Source organism: Mustela erminea, chromosome 21 (assembly GCF_009829155.1).
Source record: "Mustela erminea isolate mMusErm1 chromosome 21, mMusErm1.Pri, whole genome shotgun sequence".
Classification (NCBI taxonomy): Eukaryota; Metazoa; Chordata; class Mammalia; order Carnivora; family Mustelidae; genus Mustela; species Mustela erminea.
In genome coordinates this window covers 33411424-33435063 of record NC_045634.1, presented here as the reverse complement: position 1 = coordinate 33435063, position 23640 = coordinate 33411424, and the positions used below count along the sequence as shown (strand labels likewise).

The window sequence follows — 23640 nt, the reverse complement described above, 5'->3', positions numbered from 1 at the left end:
TGGCAAATGGGTCACTCTGGGATCTTCATAGTGGTGCCTAGGTGGGAACCAGGGGGATACAGGAAATCTCTGCGCTTCCCACTCAATTTTGATGTGAACCTAAAACTTCTCTAAACACCAACGTCTATTTTAAAATATGCTAACAGTAATGTTTTCTTCCTTAATACCTTGCATGGGTCTCATTCATTGAACAAATCAAATGGAAACCCTTCAGAACTTAATCTACAATCTATTAGGAATTTGCACCTGCCGGATATAACACCTTGGTAACTGCAGTATCCTAAACATTTCGTTCTAATTTTCAGCCTCCAGGTTGCCCACAGAACTTCCTTCTATCCTTCCAAACCCAAATTAAGAGCTGATCAGTTCATTAGTTCATTAGTAATTAAAATTTCCCGTGTGTCAAGGATGTGCACTGTACAAGGCCTCAGGTACATACTGGTCAACAACACAGTTTACTCCCCTTTTCTCTGTGCAAACACAGTAAGTGTCCCTGTTCATCATTATGTTTCACATGTGTACAAGTTGCCTGATTATTCTAACTAGACTGGAAACTCCCCAGAGGCAGGGGCATGTTCTGTAGCTTCTCCCATTAGCAGCGCCCAGCACGGCACCTCAGTCTATGTAAGAAAATTCATGTGAAGTCTCACCCCCCAGTACCTCATAATGTGAGTTTATTTGGACACAGGGTTTTTACAGGAGATAAGAAAACTTAAAAATTATGGCCCTAATCCAATACAACAGGAGTCCTGGAGACAGGCAAGGCTGAGCTCAGACAAGCATTGAGGGAGGACACCATGAGAAGACGAGGGCAATTTTGGGGGTGAGGCTTCTAGAAGCCTGGGACGCCAGAGATGGCAACAACACACCACGGCTAGAGGAACAGATTCTCCTGTGTGGCCTCAGAAGGGACCAACCCTCCCAACACCCTGACCTGGAACTTCTGGCTTCCAGAAATGTGAGGCAATAAATTTCCACTGCTGAAGCCATTCGTTGTGGTACCTCTAATACGGCAAGCCCTCGGAAACGAATACCCATATTTTCTGAAGTTTTTCTTGCTTTATTTGAGTCTAGAGCTGGTAGATTTATGAAAAACAAATGTAGGAATTTCTACAGAGACTAGTACATTTAAGAATTCTATTATTTCAAAACTGTTGGACTTAAAAATCTAAAGTGTCGGGGCACCTGGGTGGCTCAGTGGGTTAAGCCTCTGCCTTTGGCTCAGGTCATCATCTCAGGGTCTTGGGTCAAGCCCCACATCAGGCTCTCTGCTCAGCGGGGAGCCTGCCTCTCCCCCCTCTCTCTCTGTCTGCCTCTCTGCCTACTTGTGATCTCTCTCTCTGGCAGATAAATAAATAAAATCTTTTTTAAAAAAAGCATAGACAGATTCTGAGATCCATGTTGGTGTCATAATGGTTATTAGGAAATTCTGGGAAATGAGAAAACTTAGTGATGACACAATACATACTTCCACATTTCAAAATGTGAGACACGAATGCCTCCCCAGCTGCAACTCCAATAAATACATTTTTTAGCTTAATATTTAATGGAGATGAAATTCAAAGAAAATAACTATTTCTATGGGGCACCTGGGTGCCTCACTGGGTTAAAGCCTCTGCCTTCGGCTCAGGTCATGATCCCAGAGTTCTGGGATCAAGCCCCGCATCAGGCTCTCTGCTCACTGGGGAACCTGCTTCCTCCTCTCTCTCTCTGCCTGACTCTCTGCCTACCTGTGATCTCTGTCTGCCAAATAAATAAATACAATCTTTAAAAAAAAAGATTAAAAAAAGAAAAGAAATATTTCTATATTCACTAAACTTATTTAGTTCAGATTTAATGTATCAAATAACATGTGTTGACTCATACGCAGCCTGGTGCCATTTAATATTTAATTTAAATAAATTTTGCTACTTCAAGTATTTTAATAACTTTTCACATGCTACCCTAACACTAAGGTTAACACTGTGCTTTTACATTTTATGTGCCTCACATTCAGGGTTTCGAAGGATTGCATTTAAAATTTTGAAATGAACTTGAATTGGTCTTGATATTGTGTAAGAGGAAACTCATAATGCAGATCAAGTTGTGCTTTCGAGAGCATTCATTAAGAAAACAGTGTGGAGATTCCTTAAGAAATTAAAAGTAGAGCTTCCCTATGACCCTGCACTACTGGGTGTTTACCCCAAAGATACTGATGTATTGAAAAGAAGGGCCATCTGTACCCCAATGTTCATGGCAACCTCATGGCCAAGTTGCCAAACTGTGGGAAGAGCCGAGATGCCCTTCAATGGACGAATGGATAAGGAAGATGTGGTCCACATACACTATGGAGTATGATGCCTCCATCAGAAAGGACGAATACCCAACTTTTGTAGCAACATGGATGGGAGTCAAAGAGATTATGCTGAGTGAAAGAAGTCAAGCAGAGAGAGTCAATTATCATATGGTTTCACTTACTTGTGGAGCATAAGGAATAACACGGAGGACACGGGGAGATGGACAGGAGAAGGGAGTTGGGGGAAATCGGAGGGGGAGATGAGCCATGAGAGACTGTGGACTCTAAGAAACAATCTGAGGGTTTTGGAGGGGAGGGGGGAGGGGGGTTGGGTGAGCCTGGTGGTGGGTATTATGGAGGGCACGTATTGCATGGAGCACTGGGTGTGGTGCATTAACAATGAAAGCTGGAACACCGAAAGAAATAAAATAAAATAAAATGGAAAAAAAAAAGAGTATTGATTAGTATCCTCTCTTCAGTGATAAAATACTGCTTTAACATTAACAGCATTTGTGCTGATGTAGACTCCATTAGTAACCATTTTACTTCTTAGAAAACGTAGAGGAACAGGGCTAGAATAACAAGTTTCTTTTACTACTAATTCTGGAAGCTTTTCACTTCATACACTTGTTGCAAAAAAAGCAAACCAAACTAAACAAACATCCACAAGTATTCCGTCCTTTAATACTATCCAGTATTCTAAGAAACGCACTGATGTGGCACCAACAGGACATTTTTAACGTGAAGGAAGCTCGATAATGCAGGCTAACAGGTGACTCAGAGAACACAGAGTAGACTGCGAGGTGTAACCGACCTACAAATGGCAAGAAAGCAGCAGAGGGGATGTAGAGAACAGGGAAGAGGCGTAGGTCGAGAGGGCGACTGGGCTGCCCTCCCTGTTCCCTGTGACCGCAAGCCCAGCGGGTCCAGCGAGGCGGGTGTGCTGTGCGGAGAGAGGGTCACAGGTCCCACCACCCTGTGCAACCAGGCAGCGGAGCTGCGCCCCCACTACTCCAGCGGTCTGTGGGGTTCCGCTCATTCCCAGGCGGCAGAGCGGATGCTCAAGGGGTGGGCGGGGTGTCTCAGGGGCCTGACTCCCTCCTGTATGGCCTCTGGAGGACCCCACGCAGCTGCTGCCAGCCTTCTGGTCTGCTGGGCGGGACTGACAAACACTTGTTACTGTTACAGAATGGAGGGGGCTCAGGTTTGCACTTTAAACGTTCTTATTTGAAATATCCTTGGGATGTTTGAAGGGTAAGCAGACAATTACTAACTGTGCAGTAGAGGTCCGTTTTCTTCTGCCCTGTTTGACTTCGGCATCCAATCCTACGGCGTTGAGTTTAAAATTCTCAGTGCAGCAGAAGCAACCGCAGTCTTCCTGCACAGGGTTGATCCCCAAGGGTAAAACGTGTTTGCATAGTTCCTTTTTCTCTACTATTTGAATCGTGTTTTAGAATCATGGACTCTCTAAGCTGGAAGGAGCTTTAGGGATGATCTAGTACCTCATGCTGTAAATGAGTTAACTGAGCCAGAAGAGTTAGGGGCACGCTCAGACACACACATGGTGTTATAATGATACTGCCCCAACCAGAGGGAAAGCCTATGGTTAGTTGAATTCCCTGTACTCTCTTGGCAGAATATAAATGAACCTCAAATCAAGATTTTATTTATTTATATGACAGAGAGCTAGAGAGACAGAGAGAGAGAGAGCACAAGTGGAGGGAATGGCAGAGGTAGAGGGAGAGAAGCCACACTGCTGAGCAGGGAGCCCGATACAGGGACCCTGAGATCATGACCTGAGCCGAAGCCAGATGCTCACCCTCTGAGCCACCCAGGCACCCCTCACAACTTGCTTTCTTAATAGAGAAATTGCTGAGTTATCACTGACAACTGGCTCACAGAATAGTCGTATTTTATTTTTTTGAAATGAATCAAAGACCTTTAACTTACCTTCCTCCAGATCTGTAATTTGATATTACTAGTCCTAAAGACTTAGCTACTACAGTAAGCATCACTCCGGGAAAGAAATGAGTCTTACAAGCAATGATTCCAGAGATAACTCCAGGTTCCCATAACACTGGGCCAAGTATTTTCAGATGATTATCACCACTGACACTAAGCACCAGGACAGAACTTGCTAGGAGCTGATAAAACTTAGGTTTTACCAACAAAAGTTTGGTGGGTAATAGCTATTTTCAAACTTTCCTGTAAGACTGAAATAAACGATTTCATTCCTTATTAGAGACCTCTCACTTAATATGAAAGGTAAGTAGACGTTCCTATAGAACACTGAGAAAGGAAGGGAAACCTGTTAGTCAGTGATGGGAGTTTTAACATTTCTTTATAGGAAAATCATTCTGCATAAAAATGCAAAAGTACTTTCAACTGTATGACCCTTAATTTTTAAACTGCTTTTGTGCTTAACAGCTACACATGCATTGTCTGCACTGCATTAGCTCTAGAATAGGACTGGAAGTTTGATTTACCATTAACTATCATATCAGTAAGGATTTAAAAGATAATTTAATATAACATTATAATTTTTACCTTATGTCATATTAAACAGAAATTACATAGTACAGTTCTCTCAAGTTTACAGTAAAATGCAAAGGCATATATTTAAGGAGAAGAGACACATATATTGTCCCTAATTGCTGATGGATTTTTTTCTGTTATTCTAAATATTGTATGGGAACCCCAAAGCCATTTGGGGGAAAAAAGTCACAAATCAATCTCCTTTGTTTTGCTGACTCTAAAACAAAAACCAGTTATGTTGCATATGATTTGAGAATTTGCAGCTGAATTTTCACACAGAATAATCTTAATTTAGAAAATAACATTTTTAAGATTTTAGATCGCCGTCACAAGAGGGAATGTTACTGTGATAAAAAAAAAAAAACAGAAACTTTCGTTCTTGGCAGATGAATACAAACACCTGTGTGCTATTGACACAAACCCACATTCAACCCTGAACACCGACAAATAACATACCCAGGCGCTCACGCATCTGCCGCAAGTGGTGATTTTGAAATCCCCATAGAGATCTTTGATGGCACCGGTGGTGAAGAAACCTTCCACCATCAGCAGAATGCCGTACACAAAGAAGGCAGCTGCGATGCCGTAGATCACGTACTTGAAGATGTCAATCCTGAGGAAGAGGAGACAAAAGGATTTATTTCCATAACTCTTCCCGCCTGATTGGCAACAATTGATTCTCACGTGCCCAGGGCTCCTTCAGAATGACAGCTACGGAATATTTATGTCCATAAGGGAGGCTGGGGTTAAAAACATTTTTGCTCGATGGGCCTAATGTTTGTATATATGGTTTGTTCTGCATCTTCTAGCATTTGCTGACAGCGCTTTTCAGCTTCGTTTCCCCGTCTTCCCGTCCAGCCTCCCCTGCCCTGGTTCATGTGAAGGCAGTCCTGGGTAAGCACGGAGTCACACTGCTAAAGGAGCCTGCTGAAATCCAGCTGAGAAATAGGATGATCACCAGGTAACTTCTCCAATTCTGACAAAGTGTGAAATAAAAGATTTATGTATCTACTAGCGAGTTTTGATAACAAAAGGGGAAGAAAACTTCATGGTTAATGATGAATCCATTTTCAATAAAATGACCACCTCGTAGTTTTCTTCTTAGAGCCCACTGTAATTATGTTTTACTCCGTACTTACTGTAAACAACTGCTAATATTTTCTGCTGATAATAATGTTAATAATGAAAATATTATGTTTTAAAGAAAAGTTGTAATTTTGAAAAATAGAGCCTTTTAGGCAGAACTACGAATGGATTCAGAATTCAGATATGGAATTGGGCCTGAGCCCAGTTTGGGCGTAATACCATGGAGGAATGGGAAGGTATGCTTTCCTTTCTCACAATTCAGTGCCCACGTATTTAAAGGTGTGTGTGGGGTGGGGGGAGATACATGTATCATGTATAAATTGCAGATGGATGTTTCTGTTATTTTAGCTATTAACCCCAAGGCCCTTTGGAATGAAAAACTGTAAAATTACCATCTTCCTACTTCTAGAAAGCAAGCTACCTGTGTAGCCATGGTATGTGGAGAGGCATATATGTTAGCTCACATTCTGTCTTCACAGTCTTGACATCCCTTAGTAAGAAAACTGCTCTGTATTTCTTATTGTCAAGTTTATTTTTTTCTCTTTCCTCTCATTAATAGAGTTTGAATGGAGTAGATAGGGTAGAGGCAAATGATGGAGAGATCCTGCTGACTGGTGACAAGGGGACAAATGAGACATTAGAAAGCTTGATCACGCTGAAGGAGATTTAGAAACTCTTGATGCTATGACAATATTTTTAAAAGACTACTGGGATGAGCATACATGAATCTGCTGCATATAAAAAGAATAAGAAGAGGGGCGCCAGGTGGCTCAGTGGGTTAAAGCCTCTGCCTTCAGCTCGGGTCATGATCCCAGGGTTCTGGGATCAAGCCCCGCATCGGGCTCTCTGCTCAGCGGGGAGCCTGCTTCCCCCTCTCTCTGTCTCTGCCTGCCTCTCTGCCCGCTTGTGATCTGTCTGTCAAATAAATAAATTAAAAAAAAGAAAGAATAAGAAGAGGCTGTTAACATTCACTGTACCAGGGCAATTGTTTAGTGACCGATTCTCACCGTCTGAAAATCCAAATACTGCACAACTTTACTTGTCGAGGGCAATGAGGTAGATGATGTGAACATGTAAGTGTATCAGGCATGAAATCCTCAGAAAGAATCTGAGGATTTCAACTTACAGGTGGGAATTGAAGAATTTGGCTCAATGGGCTTCTCCATAAAACTTTCAGGTTAACATGACGTGTTTTCAAATGTATTTAAATTTTTATTTAGAAATAGTTTCTTCTATAAAAGGAGTCATAGAAAATAAACAGTAGGAAGAAAAACCATACGTCCTTTATCTATTTTATAATCTCTTACCTTATTTACTTCATTGTTTTCTTGTGTTTCTCCCTGTCTCTGGAGAACTACATCTGAACATAGAGAAATTCTCCACAGTATCGTTTTTGACTTTAGGGAATCTAACATCGATATAATCCTTGTGCCAAATCTACTACTGCAGTCCAGTTTTACCAACTGGGTCGACCCAGTGATAAACTTTATGGCATCTTGTCTCCCCATGTGGGATTCAGTCTGGGGGTAAGTAATGCCTTTACTGGCCACCTGTCTTTACTTTCTTTAAACCACATGCACAGCCTCTGTCTTTATGAAATTGACCCTGTTGAGGGGTATAATCCCGCTCTCTCCTTATTAGATAGAATGTTCTTCATTTTGAGTTTGTCTGATGTTTCCTCGTGATTAGATTCAGATGACTCATTCATGGCTAGAATATAATAAAGGTGATTTTCTGTGCATCTGCCCCTCAGTGGTGATGCTGATTTGGATCATCTCGCCCAGATGATGTCTAATTTCTGTACTGTGCAAGTGCTACTGTTTCCCTTGGAACTAGCAAGTGATCTGTGAAGAGACCCTTATGGACCAAGCAAACAGCCTGTTCTTCATTAAAACTTCCTGCCAGTGTGAGCAGTCCTTGATGGGTCTTGACTAATCCGATCTTCCTACCGCATTAACAAAAGGCTCATTATCTAACTGCAGGACTCATTCACGTTTACCAGTTGGCACTAGATACTCTGACGTAAGCAAGAGCCCTCCCTTTCCCCCTTTTTATTATTTTTTTGTTTATTTGTCCATCCACGATATGGACTAAAGAGGTCTGCTTTTTTCTCTGAAAGTGTATAAGCCACTATTCTACTTAATTATTTTGGTGCTCAAATTGTTCTAGCCTTGGCCAGTGGGCATTTCCAAAGCGGTTCCCATGTCCTTGAGATACGTGCCCACCATTTTTTGAAACGTATTCCTTACTTTCTCACAGAGCAAGAGGACCGAGCCTCCCTCTGTTCATACCTCCCTCAACCCCCAAATTAGGCGTCTCTTTGCCAAGACTTGGTTCCTTTTTTTTAATGTGTGTGTGTGTGTATATATATATATATTTTTTTTTAATTCAAATTCAATTAATTAACATATAAAGTATTATTTGTTTCAAGGATACAGGTCTGTGATTCATCAGTCTTATATAATACCCAGTGCTTATTGTAACACATAACCCTCCCCAGTGTCCATCCCTCGGCCACCCTATCCCCCCGCACTCCCCTCCCCTCTAGCAACCCTCAGTTTCTTTGCTATGATTAAAAGTCTCTTATGGTTTGTCTCCCTCTCTGGTTTCATCTTGCTTCATTTTTTTCCCCGCCCTTCCCCTATGATTCTCTGTTTTGTTTCTTAAATTCCACATATGGTGAGATCATATGATAATTATCTTTCTCTGATTGACTTGTGTTGCTTAGCGTAATACCCTCTAGTTCTATCCAAGTCGTTGCAAATGGCAAGATTTCATTTTTTGATGGCTGTGTAATATTCCATTGTATAAATGTGCCAAATTTTCTTTACCTATTCATCTGTTGATGGACATCTGAAGCTTGGGTTCTTTTAATGAGTGGTAGTATTGGAGACCAAGACAGGGATACTCATTGCTGCTGTGGTATCTTTGCCTCTCGGTCTTTTCAGTGTACCAAGACAGGAAATACATGCACTTAGGGGTGCCTGGGTGGCTCAGTGGGTTAAAGCCTCTGCCTTTGGCTCAGGTCATGATCCCAGGTTCCTGGGATCGAGCCCCACATCAGGCTCTCTGCTCAGTGGGGAGCCTGCTTCCCCCCCTCTCTCTGCCTGGTTCTCTACTTATGATCTCTCTCTCTCTGTCAAATAAATAAATAAAACCTTAAAAAAAGGAAATACATGCATTTATACACACACATTCATATATACAGTGACATAAACACGTACATTCATGTATCTATGTATATATGTACATATATCTGAATATCGGACACACACGAATTTTAGAAATCTCAAGTTCATAGTGATATTTCAAAATCCAACTGACTCCCACAGGGTTTTTTTGTTGCCTTCCCCCACCGTGTATTTGTATGACTTTCTTCTGAAAGTCTGAAAATTCTAATTCCGAAGAATAACACATTCTTTGGTTCAATTCGTAATAAATGTATACCAATTACTTCATCCAAAGTATTACAAAAATCAAACCTACTTAAAAAGAATTTAGGATGTTTGTAACCCCCTATCCTTTCACTCAAAACTAAAAGGATGTAGTCAAATACTGGGTCTCCAAATTACTTGGATTAATTCATTCTCCTTTTTTCCCTTCATTGCACTTATGGGATTCACTGAAATGCAGTGGGGATCTATTTGTTTCACTGTTAGGTTCTCCACCCCATCCACATCCACTTAATCTCACTTTTGAACATATAAGGTATCATTAACAGGCTGCCAAGAGTCAAATCTGTATAAAAAGATACTCCAGAGAAGGGTCATGATCTTCCCGACCCCTTCCACCCTGTTCCTTGTTCACTGCTCCCTTGCTATCCTTCCTGTGTGTGTGTTTTTATGTGAAGTCGAGCATGTGTGTATGTGTGTGTACATATTTATGTTTTCCTTTTGCTTTTACATGAAGCATATACACATGCTCTTTTGCACTTAGCTTTTATCAATCAATAATATCCTTAAAATCACTCCGTATCAGCTCACAGAGACCTTCCTCATTCTTTTCAACAGCTGCATGGTAGCCTAGTGTATATATGTATTTATTTACCCCCTATTCTATGTGTGCCTATGTAGTTATCAATATTTTGCAATTACAGATAACACTGCAATGAATAATCTTGCACATTTGTGCAAGTTATTAAAATAACTGATAGTGTATACTTAGGGTAGAAGGACTGAAGAGTTTAAAAGTGAAGGCATGTGGCTTTGTCAGAAACTGCCAAATTCCTCTCTGTAAGGGTTGTCCATTTCAGCATCCCCAACGGCGATGTATGAGGCTCTTTCTCCAGAGTCTCAACAAAACACTATACTGTCAAGATCTGAATTCTTGCGAACCAATGGGTAATAACTGGTATGGTAGTTTTGTTGTATTTATCTTAGTAAGAGTGAAATGGAACATCTTTTTCTATGACCATAGGCAACATTTATCTTTTTGTGAATTGTCATGTCTTTTGCCCACTTATCTATAAGATTCGTGCCCTCTTATCTGTAAGATTTGCATATTAGGGATATTTGGCTTTTATCTATAACATATGCTGCTAATATTTTCTCCTAGTTTGGCATCTGTCTTTTGAGTTGGCCTGTGGCATTTTGCTATGTCACTTAAAAAACAGAAACTTCAATGTTGTCAGAGTTACCTGTCTTCTCTTTGGGTACACTGGGACTCCACAGTTGTAAGCCTTTATTTATACCCAGGTTATACTGGAACTATGTTTTCTTCTAGCACATATATCCTAGCATTTTATTACTTAGACTTCTGATCACATTGCTGTTTATTCTTTGGGTAGTGGAAGAATTGGATCTAATTTCATCTTTTTCAAAATGGCTAGAATACTGAAAAACTCTCAGACGTGGACCTCTCTGGGGGATGGGGAGGTTAGCAGCTGCCATATCTTATAGGTGCATATTAATTAAGATATCAAAGAGTGAAATGGTGTTGTCAATTTTGTCCAGTGTTATAATAGCATTATTTGTATACTAATTCCTAAAAGTCCTCTTCTGGAGACATGTATTGGGGTATTTTGGGGTGACATGATATGATGTCAGGGATTTGCCTGGATAAAACTCAAGGTATTCATATATTACTTACAAAGATAAGAAGTTCAAAAGTAAAAGCAATAAAAAGTAAAAAAAAAAAAAAAAAAAAAAGAAAGAAAGAAAATGTTATCCAGTTGTCCTAAATCATTTATCAAAAAGTCCACCTTCGGAGGAATTAAGAGTATACATTGTGGTGAGCACTGGGTATTGTAAGGAAGAGTTGAATCGCTATATTGTACACCTGAAACTAATATTACACTGTATGTCAATGAACTGGAATTTAAATAAAAACTTAAAAAGAAATAAAGAGCTAAGCAAATGTAAAAAAAAAAAAAAAAAGTGTGCCTCCAGAAAGAACAATATAGGCATATTTACTGTGCTCATATGTTGCTAGACGTTTTTTAATATTTTCATACTTAGAAGAAGCTTTTAAAGGTAGCAACTGTTGCAAGAGCAAAAAAGAACACTGTGACTGTGGTAGGCTAAAAAGGTGCTTCCCAGGGTGCCTGGGTGACTCAGCGGGTTAAAGCCTCTGCCTTCGGCTCAGGTCATGATCCCAGAGTCCTGGGATCGAGCCCCACATCAGGCTCTCTACTTGGCAGGGAGCCTGCTTCCTTCTCTCTCTGCCTGCTTCTCTGCCTGCTTGTGATGTCTATCAAATAAATAAATAAAATCTTTAAAAAAAATAAATAAAAAAGCGCTTCCCTCCTAATATATTCACTTCCTAATCCCTGAAGCCTCTGAATATTACTTCAAAGCGTGAATTTTACCTTCTCTGGTGTGCATGGTGAGAAGTTAAAGACCTTGGGAGGAGAAGCTTATTCTGGAATACTCAGGTGGGCCCTAAAGGCAATCAGAGGTATCTTTTTTTTTCTTTTTTTCAAGATTTTATTTATTTATTTGACAAAGAGAGACACAGCGGGAGAGGGAACACAAGCAGGGGGAGTGGGAGAGGGAGAAGCAGGCTTCTTGCTGAGCAGGGAGTCCAATGTGGGGATCGATCCCAGAACCCCGGGATCAGGACCTGAGCTGAAGGCAGAGGCTTAACCCACTGAGTCACCCGGGCAACCCAGTCACAAGGTGTCTTCATGAGAGAGGGGCAGAGGGAGTTTTGAGAGAGACACTCAGAAAAGGAGGAGGTACAGCGAAATCAAGGAACGCCTGCAGCCAGCGAGCCTGGGAGAGGCAAGGAGCAGGCATCTTCCCTCAGGAGGGAGCAAGGCTCTGCTCAGCCCTGGCTTTACACTTCCGGTCTCCCCAACCGTGAGAGAACAACGTTGTGTAGTTCAAAGCCATCAAGCTTGTTATGCCAGACCCAAGAAACTCATACAGTCACTTTCTTTCTTTACTTCTTTAGTATTTCTCATCTGTAAGGACTCTTTTAGACTGATGTGGGTATCATCTAATGCACGAGAATGTTACAGACTATTCGAATATGGCATTTTGACAGGAATGCAGACAAGCTGCTAGTACGTAGGACACCTCTTCTCAGAGTCAGGAAATGGCTGCTTCTTCCTAAACACCTAAACCAGCGTATTACAGAGTGGGAGGTGAGTGATTTCCCAGCTCAGAGTTAGACAGATATGCATATCCTATCCAACTTCAGTTAAAAAAAATCAGAACTTTTAGAGACTACTTGAAGCTGTTTTGGAATCTTCAGAGTTGTGATGAAGAATATCCATGTTTTATTAGTTGTTATTGAGGCAAAAAACACATAACATGAGATCTCTCCTCTTTAGTTAAGCGTACAGCACAGTATTAGCCATCAGCATGGTGTCGCACAGCAGGTGCTCTGAACCTTTTTGTCTTGTGTAACCGAAAGTCTAAACCCCGTGGACAGCGGCCTCCCGTTCTTCTCCCCAGCCCTTCGCCAACACCATCCTACTTTCTGTTTCTATGAGTGTGACTACTTTAGGTACCTCACGTAAGTGGAATCAGGCCATGTTTGTCCTTCTGTGATGGACTTCTCGTTCAGCATAATGTCTTCCAAGTTCATCCATGCTGGAGCACATAAAGGAATTTTTTTTCTCTTTTACAACTTAATGATGTTCCATTCTGTGAATAAACCTCCTCTTCTTCACCCATTCATCTGTGGGATGTCGGCTATTGCAAATAATGCTGCAGCCAACATGAGAATGCAAATCTCTCTTTGAAATCTTGATTTCCAGTCCTTTGGATAAGTAACTGAATGTGGGATTGCTGGATCATTCTTTGTTTTTTTTTTTTTTTTACGTAATGGTCGTCCTGTCTGTTGTGAGGTGATAGTTCATTGTGGTTTTGACTGACATTCCCTGATGACGAGTAATGTTGAGCATCTTTTCATGTACCTGTTGGCCATTTGTACGTCGTCTTTGGGAGAAATGTGGATTGAAGTCCTTTGTCCATTTTAGGTCAGGTTATTTGTTTTTTGCTATTGAGTTGTAGGGGTTCTATATAGTTTGCTATTAACCCCTTATTGGAGGTATGGCTTGCAAATAATTTCTCCTATTCTGTGGGTTGCCTTTCCACCCTATTAAGTATTTCCTTTGCTGCACAGAAGGTTTTAATTTATTGTCTCATTTGCCTATTTTTGCTTTTGTTGCTTGTGCTTTGGTGCCACGTCCAAGAAATCATTCCCAATGCCAATATTATGAAGTACCCCCCCCCCCCGCCATTTTCTTCTAGGAGTTTTATAATTTTAGGTCTTACATTTAGTTCTTTCATGTACTTTGAACTGATTTTTGTCTACAGTGTAAGGTAAAGTCCCAGTATCATTGTTGTGCAAGTGAATATCCAATTTCCCCCCATACCCTTTATTGAAGAGATTACCCTTTCCCCCACTGTGTGCTGGCACCCTTGTTCGAATCATTTTGCCTGCACAAGGTTTCCTTTCTGTGCTCTCTCTTCCGTTCCATTTGTCCGTATGTCTCTTATGTCACTACTATAGTATCTTCTTTTCTTTTTTTTTTTTTTTAAGATTTTATTTACTTATTTGAAAGACAAAGAGCACATATGCACAAGCAAGGGGAGCAGTAGGTAGAAGCACAGGGAGAAGCAGGCTCCCCTCAGAGCAGGGAGTCCAACAAGGGACTCGATTCCAGGACTCTGGGATAGCGACCTAAGCCAAAGGCAGTTACTTAATCGACAGAGCCAGCCAGGCGCCCCACTACCACCCTGTTTTGACTACTGGAGCCTTGTAAGTGTGAACCGTCCAGCTTTCTTCATCTTTCTCAAGATCGTTCTGGTTATTTGGGGTCCTTTGTGACTCTCTCTGAATTTTAGAATTACCCTATTTCTGTAACAAATTCTATCTGGATTTTGATCGGGTCTGTGGATCACTTTGGGTAGTATGAGCAGTTTAACAATATTATATCTTCCAATCTATGAAGATGAGATGTCATTATATTTATTTGTGGCTTCTTTAAATTACTTCATCACGTAGGTTAAGTTTATTCCTAAGTATTTTATTCTTCTTGATTCTATTGTTAATGAGGTGATATCAATATGGATACAGGTCCCTTAAATTTGCTAAAACTGTTTTGTGACCTAACATGGGATCGATCCTGGATGATGTTCCATGAGCACTCAAGAAGAATATGTATTTTGCCACTGTTGGATAGAATGTTCTAGATAAGTCTGTTAGACCCATTTGTTCTACAGTGTTGTTTAAGTCTTCTGTTTCTTTATTCATCTTCTGTCTGGTTGTTCTGTCCAGTACAGAAAGTAGAATACTGAATTCCTCTATTGTTACTGGGATGCTGTCTATTTCTCCCTTCAGGTCTGTCAGTATTTGCTTCATATATTTGGGTGCTCTGATGTTGCATGCATATATATTGTTGGGAAACTGACCCACTTATCATTACATAATGTCTTTGTTTCTTTTGACAGGTTCTGACTTAAAGTCTGTTTTGACTGATAGAAGTATGGGCATCCCTCCCTTCTCTCGGTTATCATTTGCATGGAATATCTTTTCTCATACTTTACTTTTAGCCTATGTGTGTCTATAAACCTAAAGCAATTGTCTTGTAGACCACATATGTTTGGATCTTATTTATTATTCATTCAGTCACTCTATGTCTTTTGACTGGGGAGTTTAATCCATTTATCTTTAAAGTCATTATTGCTGGGCACCTGGGTGGCTCAGTGGGTTAAGCCGCTGCCTTTGGCTCAGGTCATGATCTCAGGGTCCTGGGATCGAGGCCCGCATCGGGCTTTCTGCTCAGCAGGGAGCCTGCTTCCTCCTCTCTCTCTGCCTGCCTCTCTGCCTGCTTGTGATCTCTCTCTCTGTCAAATAAATAAAATCTTAAAAAAAAAAATAAAGTCATTATTGCTAGGAAAGGACTTATTATTGCCATTTTGAATTGTCTTCTATCTGCTGTGTAGCTTTTTTATTTGTCTCTACCTCTTGTCTTCCTTTCTATTTTGTTGATTTTTTTGACATGGTTTTATTCCTTTCTTATCTTTTGTATACCTTCTAAAAATATTTTCTTTGAGGTTATGATGGGTCTTACATAAAACATCTCATACTTAATATATTTTAAGCTGATAACAACTTAAACACAATTGCAAATAAATACTCTAAAATTACTTTTCCCCTTAACACACTTTATGTTATTGATGGTACAACTGTCCATACACCCAAAGTACTTAACCTCCTTTCTGAATGCGAACTTTATTTTTTTTATTTTTTATTTTTTTATATTATTTATTTATGTGACAGAGAGAGAGCACAAGCAGGGGTAGTAGTAGAGGGAGAGGGAGAAGCAGGATCCGCCCCCTGCACCAAGCAGAGAGCCTGATGCGGGGCTCAATCCCAGGACCATGAGATTACAACCTAAGCCAAATGCAGATGTTTAATCGACTGAGCCACTGAAGTGCACCCTGGATGCAAACTTTAAAATTTGACGATGTTTCTATAACAACTGTTTTACTGACTTAAAATCAATATATGTCCACTGTAGAAAAAAATAAAATTAAAACTAGAAAATGAGATTATTCACTGCTTATCCTCCCAGTTTTTCCCATATAATTATATATAATAATATATATTAATATTAATATGAATTATGATTAATTCCAGCAGTTATGATTTTTATATGCTGTTTTACAAACTTCATTTTTGGCCAATATACTATGAGTATTTTAAATGTTATGTGATTTTATCTACATATTTTCTTAAGATTATGGCACATTCTATCATTTGAAGGTATGACAATATATTTTACCAATTCTCTACTACTTTTATCCAATGGTAGGAAGGATAAAGGCCCCTTCCCCCACAAAGATGTTTGTATCTAATCTCCTGAACTGTGAATATGTTACCTTCATCAATGAGATGAAGTGGTTAAATTAATAATTTGAGATTTGGAGGTTATCTGTCTTAACAGGATACAATACAATATATATTATACAATATAATGGCAAGTCCTCACAAATGAAAGGAAGATGCAGAAGACTCAAAGTCAGATTCAGAGAGAGAAATCTGAGGGTGTTTCAGAGCTGGCTTCGAAGATGCAAGGGGGCCACGAGCCAAGGTCTGCAGGTGGCCTCTAGAAGCTGGAAGAAGTAGAAATACAGATGCTCCCCTGGAGCCTCCAGATGGAACACAACCTGCCAATACCTTGATTTCAGCCTATTTCAATAAACCCACTAAGAGCCATTTCAGACTTCAGATATCCAGAACTATTTAAAAAAAAAAAAAGAAGAAATGTGTGCCTTTTTAATCCATTAAATTTGTTTTAATTTGTTACAGCAGCAATAGGAAGCTAATGCACCACCCTTACAAAGAGCATGGTAACAATGATCATTTCAGGTAAATCTCTGTAAGGAATTATTGTCAATGTGATATCCAGAAAGTCCGAACCAAAAAAACAAAAAACAAACAAACAAACAAACAAACAAACAAAAAAAACCACAAAAAAATGCACTGAGAACAAGTTAGGGGGCTTATTCTCTGTTTCCTATACCAGGTATTATCATTTAATTTTTCTGATAATTTGACAGTAAAAACAACAGCATCCTTTTAATTAATTTTCTTTTTTCAGTAGTGTAGATGAACTACTACTACTACTACTATTAGTTGTATTAGTATTTAATACTTAGTAGTATTTAATACTTAACATTTAATAATTAGTAGTAGCTGTATTAGTATTACTACTAATACAAGCTATTAACCATTTGTATTCTTCAATGAAATGTTTTTATATTTTGACTATTTTTCCATGGCAAACTGTATACTTTTGCTGTTGAATTAACTCTGTCTTTATTAAAATTAGGACCTCTTGTCATGTAAGTAGTAAATATGTTCCTCAGTTCTCTGTATCTTTGTTTTTTTTTTTTAAAGTATTACTTCAATGAGTAAAATTTAATTTATATTATATCAAATCCATATATACTTTCCTTTGTGATATCTGATATTTCTTAGTTACTTCTTGCCCCATGATATATGAAACCCAATATATTTTTCTTCCAGTTTCTACAAATTAGTTTATTCTTAAATTTTAAATTTTAAATTTATCTGAAAGTCTTCGCAAAAATGTGAATAGAGACATAATTTTAAATACATTTATAACTACTTATATACACTTAATTCTCTTTTACTCCCTCTATTCTGGTCCATTTGATATATATATTTTTTTATTCCCGTCCTCTACAGTATTAATTATTATAGCTTCTCTATTCCCTCTACTTCTCAACCTGATGCATCCTGGAGATCAGCTCAAGTACTGAATCTAGCATTCTTGGATTCCTATCTGTTCGGCCTGATGTAGACAGCACTTTGCTAACATACATTTCCCATGTCAGGGTTTGAGTAAAATCAATCTGTCTTGTTCTATTCAATCCCTAAGGATTAGCATAGTAACTGGCACATAACATGACCCACTATTTTTTGCTGAATAAGTGAATTCATTAAAAAACAAACTAGACAAAAGATTAGCCTGAAAAATGATCTGGATATTTGAAAACAAAAACACAGAAATATAGTAAGTATAAGTTTAACTATGTTTCCATACTTGCTAGTCACAATAACCCAATTTGCAAAGCAGGCAAAAACACTAAGATAGTTGCTCTTGAATAAAGACTAAGGCTTAGCAAGAGAATTAGAGGTTGTAAGCATCTCAGAACTGGAAGTTCATTACCGGCCTTGTCCGCATGCCTTCGTTCTCAGGCAAATCAGTACATTCCAGGGCACACCAAGTACTCTTCAGAAAACTCCTGACTTTTAGAAAGTTCTTTCCACTGAGTCAAAAACTATTTCCCTATAAAAATGAAACAAGAGGAAACCAGGGAGGGAGACAAATGATAAGAGAGACTCTTAACCTCAGGAAACAAACTGAGGGCTGCTGGAAGTAGGGGGGATAGGGACAGGATGGCTGGTGATGGACACTGGGGAGGGTATCCAAGCAGATTTAGAGATTTACCGAAGGGAAGTTGAGAACAAAACCAGTTTCTCTATTTTATCTGCGCTTACTGCCTGCTTTTGCTTTAGGCAAACAGAGATAAATTTTTATGTGTGCATTCAATACCAAAGAATTCATTATCTAGTAACCTCAGTTCTTAATGCATTAAGTTCAATTAACAGTATTAAACTTTGAAAATCAAATATATTCACTCTAGAAATCAAGGGTACCAGATCCTAGACCCTCACTATAATTTGTCAAAACCCAAACACAATCCCTGTCTAATAAATTACAGGGGGAAGTATTTGTGAATAAGACTGTCTATTGCTCGGTCTTCCAGACAGTTACTCAAGAAGCCAAGTCACTTAGCAAAATTAGTGGTTTGGATCGTTTGAGATCTAATTTTCTAACCAGTTTCCATATTTCATTGTCCTCTATGAGTCTGCTCTGCAGAGGTAAAATGCATCCCCTGTTTCTTGTTCACTCAGCCAAAAGACACTGACGGATCACATAATAATACCTTGCCAAGGGGCTCTCAGGTAAGAAAGGCTGAGTCACAGATCAGAAAATGATCTCCTCATCATATAGCAGATAATGGTGGGGCAGGGAACTCTTGCCAGAGTGGAATGGGCCTGAAAGGAGGTGTCAATCTAGAAAAAATTATAGTCGTAGTGTAAGACTACCCTCTAAGGGAAGCAGTGGGCTGGGCCACACTCTCATTGTCATAACACTCTGGAGCCAAAAAAGACCACGGAATTGAAGAGATGAAAAGTCTTTCGGAAACCAAGTTAATGAGGAGGGACAGAGTGATACTAAAAAGCATACCAGTGGGTCACAAAAATCTTTGAGAAATTCCCTCTAGACTCTATGGGGATGTCCACTTCTCAAATGGAGTATGACACAACGGTTTGATGGGTGACATCACTTGGGTCACGTTCCTCTGGAGAAAGCTAAAGGTATTGAGAATTTTATGCCCAAAACACAGGTTGCATGAGAGTGGAGAGTATTCCTACATGTATTTATAATATTATTTCTTATACGCAGATTTATTTATGGAAGGTCAGTTTTGCATACAGACAGATGCTTAGTGAAATGAAATCGTCATCATTCACTGTGCCTGAATTCATGTTTCTTCCTGTAGACAAGGAGATGTGGACCATGTTGAGATATGCGTATGTGTTTGAGGGAAAGAAGGCAGGAAAGAGACAGAGACAGAGAAGCTGAGATAAAGAACAAAGGAATCCTCAGACTCTGACAACCACAGGAGGACAAGCAGAGGCTTGGGCAATTGGTTTTATCTTTTAGTTCACATAGCCAGTAAACAAGTTTCTTGTCCTTTATAAGAAAATGAGACAGGAGTGCCTAATTTGGTTGAACAAGGCGTATGAACTATAGAGGAAAAAAACAGATTATAAATGACGAACATTGGCCAGTGAGCGCTTTCTTTCCATTCTATTACACACTCTTTTCAAACTTACCTTAGCTCGTTTCCAAGCAAGTTGTACTGTCTGCAAATCCATCCTCAGCCGCCGCTATTCTACATTTCCTTATTTTATGCCCCCTGTTTCCCCTTCCCCTTACCTATTCCCCTGATATCCCTGTAAGGCAGCATCCCATAGGATAATCTCTACTTGCTCTAAACCTGTATGTGAATCTTTGAATGCAGTCAGTTGGCACCAATGGTACCTAGTAGTTTATGGTACCTACCTTCCCTCTGTTATCACGAACCATTTACTGACAAGGAAAGAGTCTGAATTCCTTTGATAGATTCACAAGGCCTTGTTTAAGAATTTTAGTTATTTGAAATATAAAAATAATTTGAGCACTTGCTTTTCTTCCAATCAAAATGGTATTCTTCCCATTCCAAAAATGCATTATTAATCTCACAGTTAACTTCCAATGGGACAGAGTAAAGGTAAAAGTACCAAATTAAGCATATGATCTCTGATTTCTCTTCTGAACGCCCCCACACACTACTCCTTCAGAGCTTTAGTAGAATTCTGTGATATATTAAAGTCTGCTGTCTAAATGTCAAGTAAGTATCTTGACAACTGGTTTCTAATAGATGTGTACAATCATCTCATGTCATTTATTAGACTCATGATTTCTTACAAACTTCTATTCTATATCTAAAGTTAGCAATTTGGATATAGCCTAAATATAGAGAATCTGTAGATTTTAAGGACATCTGTGGTAGCTTAAAATAATGCACAGTGAAAACATATTTTGTCCAGTGTAGGCTGAGCTAAAACTAAAAAGAAAATGTCAGTTTTATCACATTAAAATATATCCTTGCAATCATTTTCTTAGGGATCTCTGCAAACTAACCTGCAATAAGTCAAAGCATTTTCAGATCGTTCAATCATATTTCAAATGACGACTATCGCCTACAAATTTCCAAGGATCAATCCATGCTATAGAGCTAATGTAATGGATATTGACAAACTGTCTGCTAAGGGTTTAAGGAATTCAATTTAATGAATGATGGTAATTTTTCAAAATAATCTCTAAAATAAAATTAAAAGAAACTGATATAATTCCTTTGTCTTTTTTAGGTTATAGTTTTTAAAATTTGCCTTTAACTCATTTCCATTAGTCACTGACATTGATGAAACTCTAAATTGGTACTTCAGAGTTAGGGACTGTTCTGAAGTAATTTCAGTTCTTTTTTTTTTAATATTTTTTTTGTTTATTTGAGAGAGAGAGAGAGGGAATTTAAGCAGGGGGAGTGGGAGAGGGAGAGGGAGGCTTCCTGCCAAGCAGGGAGCCCGATGAAGGGCTCGATCCCAGAACCCTGGGATTATGACCTGAGATGAAGGCAGATGATTAATGACTGGGCCACCTAGGTGCCCCTGAATAATCTGTTCGTAACTGAGTGGGTCATCAACTCCTTTCTCCTCTTAATAACTATATTAGGAGAGGTTCTCTGTCTCACACACCTGCTTTGTCATATTTCTTACTTCATGGCCAATCTTTCCCAAATTTTAAGTGCCAATATATTCTAGATAAACATAAATATTTCAAATAAATTTTTCCTTTTCCACAAAATTTTACTATGCACTCTGTCCAAGGGTACAGGCCTTCCACTCTGCAAAGGAGGAAATTCTTGCTCTATTACATAATAGAAATGTGTACCATGTTTCTCTTCTCTTTACATAGAACTAAGCAACTTTAGGGGTGCCTGGGTGGCTCAGGCATTAAGCGTCTGTCTTTGGCTCAGGTCATGATCTCAGGGTTCTGGGATCCAGCCCCGCATCAGGCTCTCTGCTCAGTGGGAAGCCTGCTTCTCCCTCTCCCACTCTCCCTGCTTGTGCCTCCTCTCTCACTGTGTGTCTCTCTCTCTCAAATAATAAAGAAATCCTTAAAAAAAAGAAATAAGCAACTTTAATTAATAAAATAATAAATATAATATGTGAGCAAGAGTTTATTCAAGATCATCTGTAGGGGATGGGTTATTTAAAAATTTAGCAATATGATGTATTTTCTGGTATTGGAATTGGAGAAAAGTTATCTTCTATCTAGAAAGTTGTGCAGGTTGACCAAGTGTTGTCTTAGATTAGTGTCTTGGGTTGTAATTACACCACCTCAGTGGGAACTGACCCTGGGCAAATAACACATATCCCTGACCTTTTTGATAGAGTTGTGAGAGTAAAGGGCAAAGTCACTCTCACCAGCCATATTAACTACTGATATTTGTTAACTCTAAACCCATCATATTCCAGAAAAAAGTCTATATAAATTAAGAAGGTTACTGAATTTACTCAGAATGACAAAATACAGCAACATGAAAAATATTACAGAATTGCACAGTATCAAGAAGCAAGAAATAAACGCAAGAGGTTGCAGGAGCCATAAATGTCATGGTGGCCAATGAAATGGAAAGTCGACTACTGGCTAGGATTATCAAATACAGTGTACAAATGAGCTATTTTCTTTCTGTGGGCATTGCATCACTGAATAAATGATCTGAATCGGGACTTTATTTGGGGCTAAATTCAATCCTAAACATTAGTTCTCTGTGATCTTAAGCAATAAGGGACTGAAACTTGAGAAGAAAACTCTTACTTCCAGACTGTTTGAGTTACTTTTTAAAAAATATTAAAGTTTAGTGATCCTAGGAGGTTGCAATTTATGAGTGAAATGTACCTTTTAAGCATAAATCAGGTTTCCAGAAAGCTGCTCAATATTACTGATGATTTGTCGTTAACAGAAGTCCGGTAAGAACCATTAACCAAGATTTCTTAGAAGTCCACATCACTTCTGGGAGTCAGGGAAAGAAAGATGGTACCATACCCAATGTTGAATTAAAATTTTTAAAAATGTGAGGGCACCCACAGAGTTTTGGTGATTTTTCTAGAATTGGTAGCAAGGTCTACATTTATACCCAGCCCTGATCTCTATTCTCTGCTCTGTTCTATTAGAACAGCCTCTGCTCAGATTGGAAGATCAGGCACAATTTGCAAGCATTCCACTTAGTGGTAACTGAAGTTCTGGTAAAACTTGACAGTCAAATTAATATATAAATTAAGTCTAGATTCAGTTGGCTCCTGATCTTCTGCTCTGTGTCCTGGAGTCATGGTAAAGGTCAATGTTCTCTTGACGTGTGTATATGATCACAGGGTATTTGTTTCTTCATCTATAACACTGACTCCCTATTCATCGACACACAGCAACGTGAACATACTCTCAACACGAGAAGTGATCTAGAGGGACTTACATGGTAAAGACGTCGAGTGTGTCTCCAGCGGTTCTCGCCATCTCGAAGTAGGTTTGCAGGATGTTGACCGTTCCAGACAGTGCTTCATGGCCACAGCCACAGAACAGGGCGACCCCAGCATAAAGCAGGATGGTGGCGATCAGGGAGGCGTAGGGAATGCCTCCCAGGCATTTAATACAGCACTCAAAACACCCTGCAGAAGACCAATGGAAAAGAGTTAGGAATGAATAATTGTTTCTCCACCTAATTAATTCTTAGAAAAATGTGAGCCTTATAGGAAAGCATATTTGCATTTGTAGGTGGTATCAGGTCAACATGCGCAACCAGTCTGCCCTGGAGAGTAGAAAAATCAAGTTCCTTAATTATAAACCCATTGTCCACAGAGAAGAGGATATTTAATTCCCTTGAAGTCGTCTTCTTCTTCTACCCACAAACCAAAGGAAGCCCTTCCGTCCTAACCCAAACTTCCTGTAATAACCTTCACCACGTGCACTCACAGCATTCTATCTTGACTTTACTGCTGTCAAATTTCATCTGCTTCTGTTTTTAGTTTAATGACATTTATTCTATGGATCTCCTTTTAGCTGTGTTTTAAAAATAGTGGGTCAAAAC

General features: G+C 39.3%; 1 protein-coding gene across 2 annotated transcripts in view; it reads right to left on the bottom strand.

Annotated features, from left to right (window-relative positions):
* GPM6A (glycoprotein M6A) overlaps positions 1 to 23640 on the bottom strand; it is a 340519-nt gene that overhangs the window by 21615 nt on the left and 295264 nt on the right. For both annotated transcript variants that reach the window (XM_032328798.1, XM_032328797.1), the window contains exons 2-3: positions 23029 to 23221; positions 5267 to 5423 (exon numbers count right to left, since the gene is read on the bottom strand). In XM_032328798.1, coding sequence (XP_032184689.1) covers positions 5267 to 5423; positions 23029 to 23221 — 350 coding nt within the window. The remainder of the gene's footprint in view (positions 1 to 5266; positions 5424 to 23028; positions 23222 to 23640) is intronic.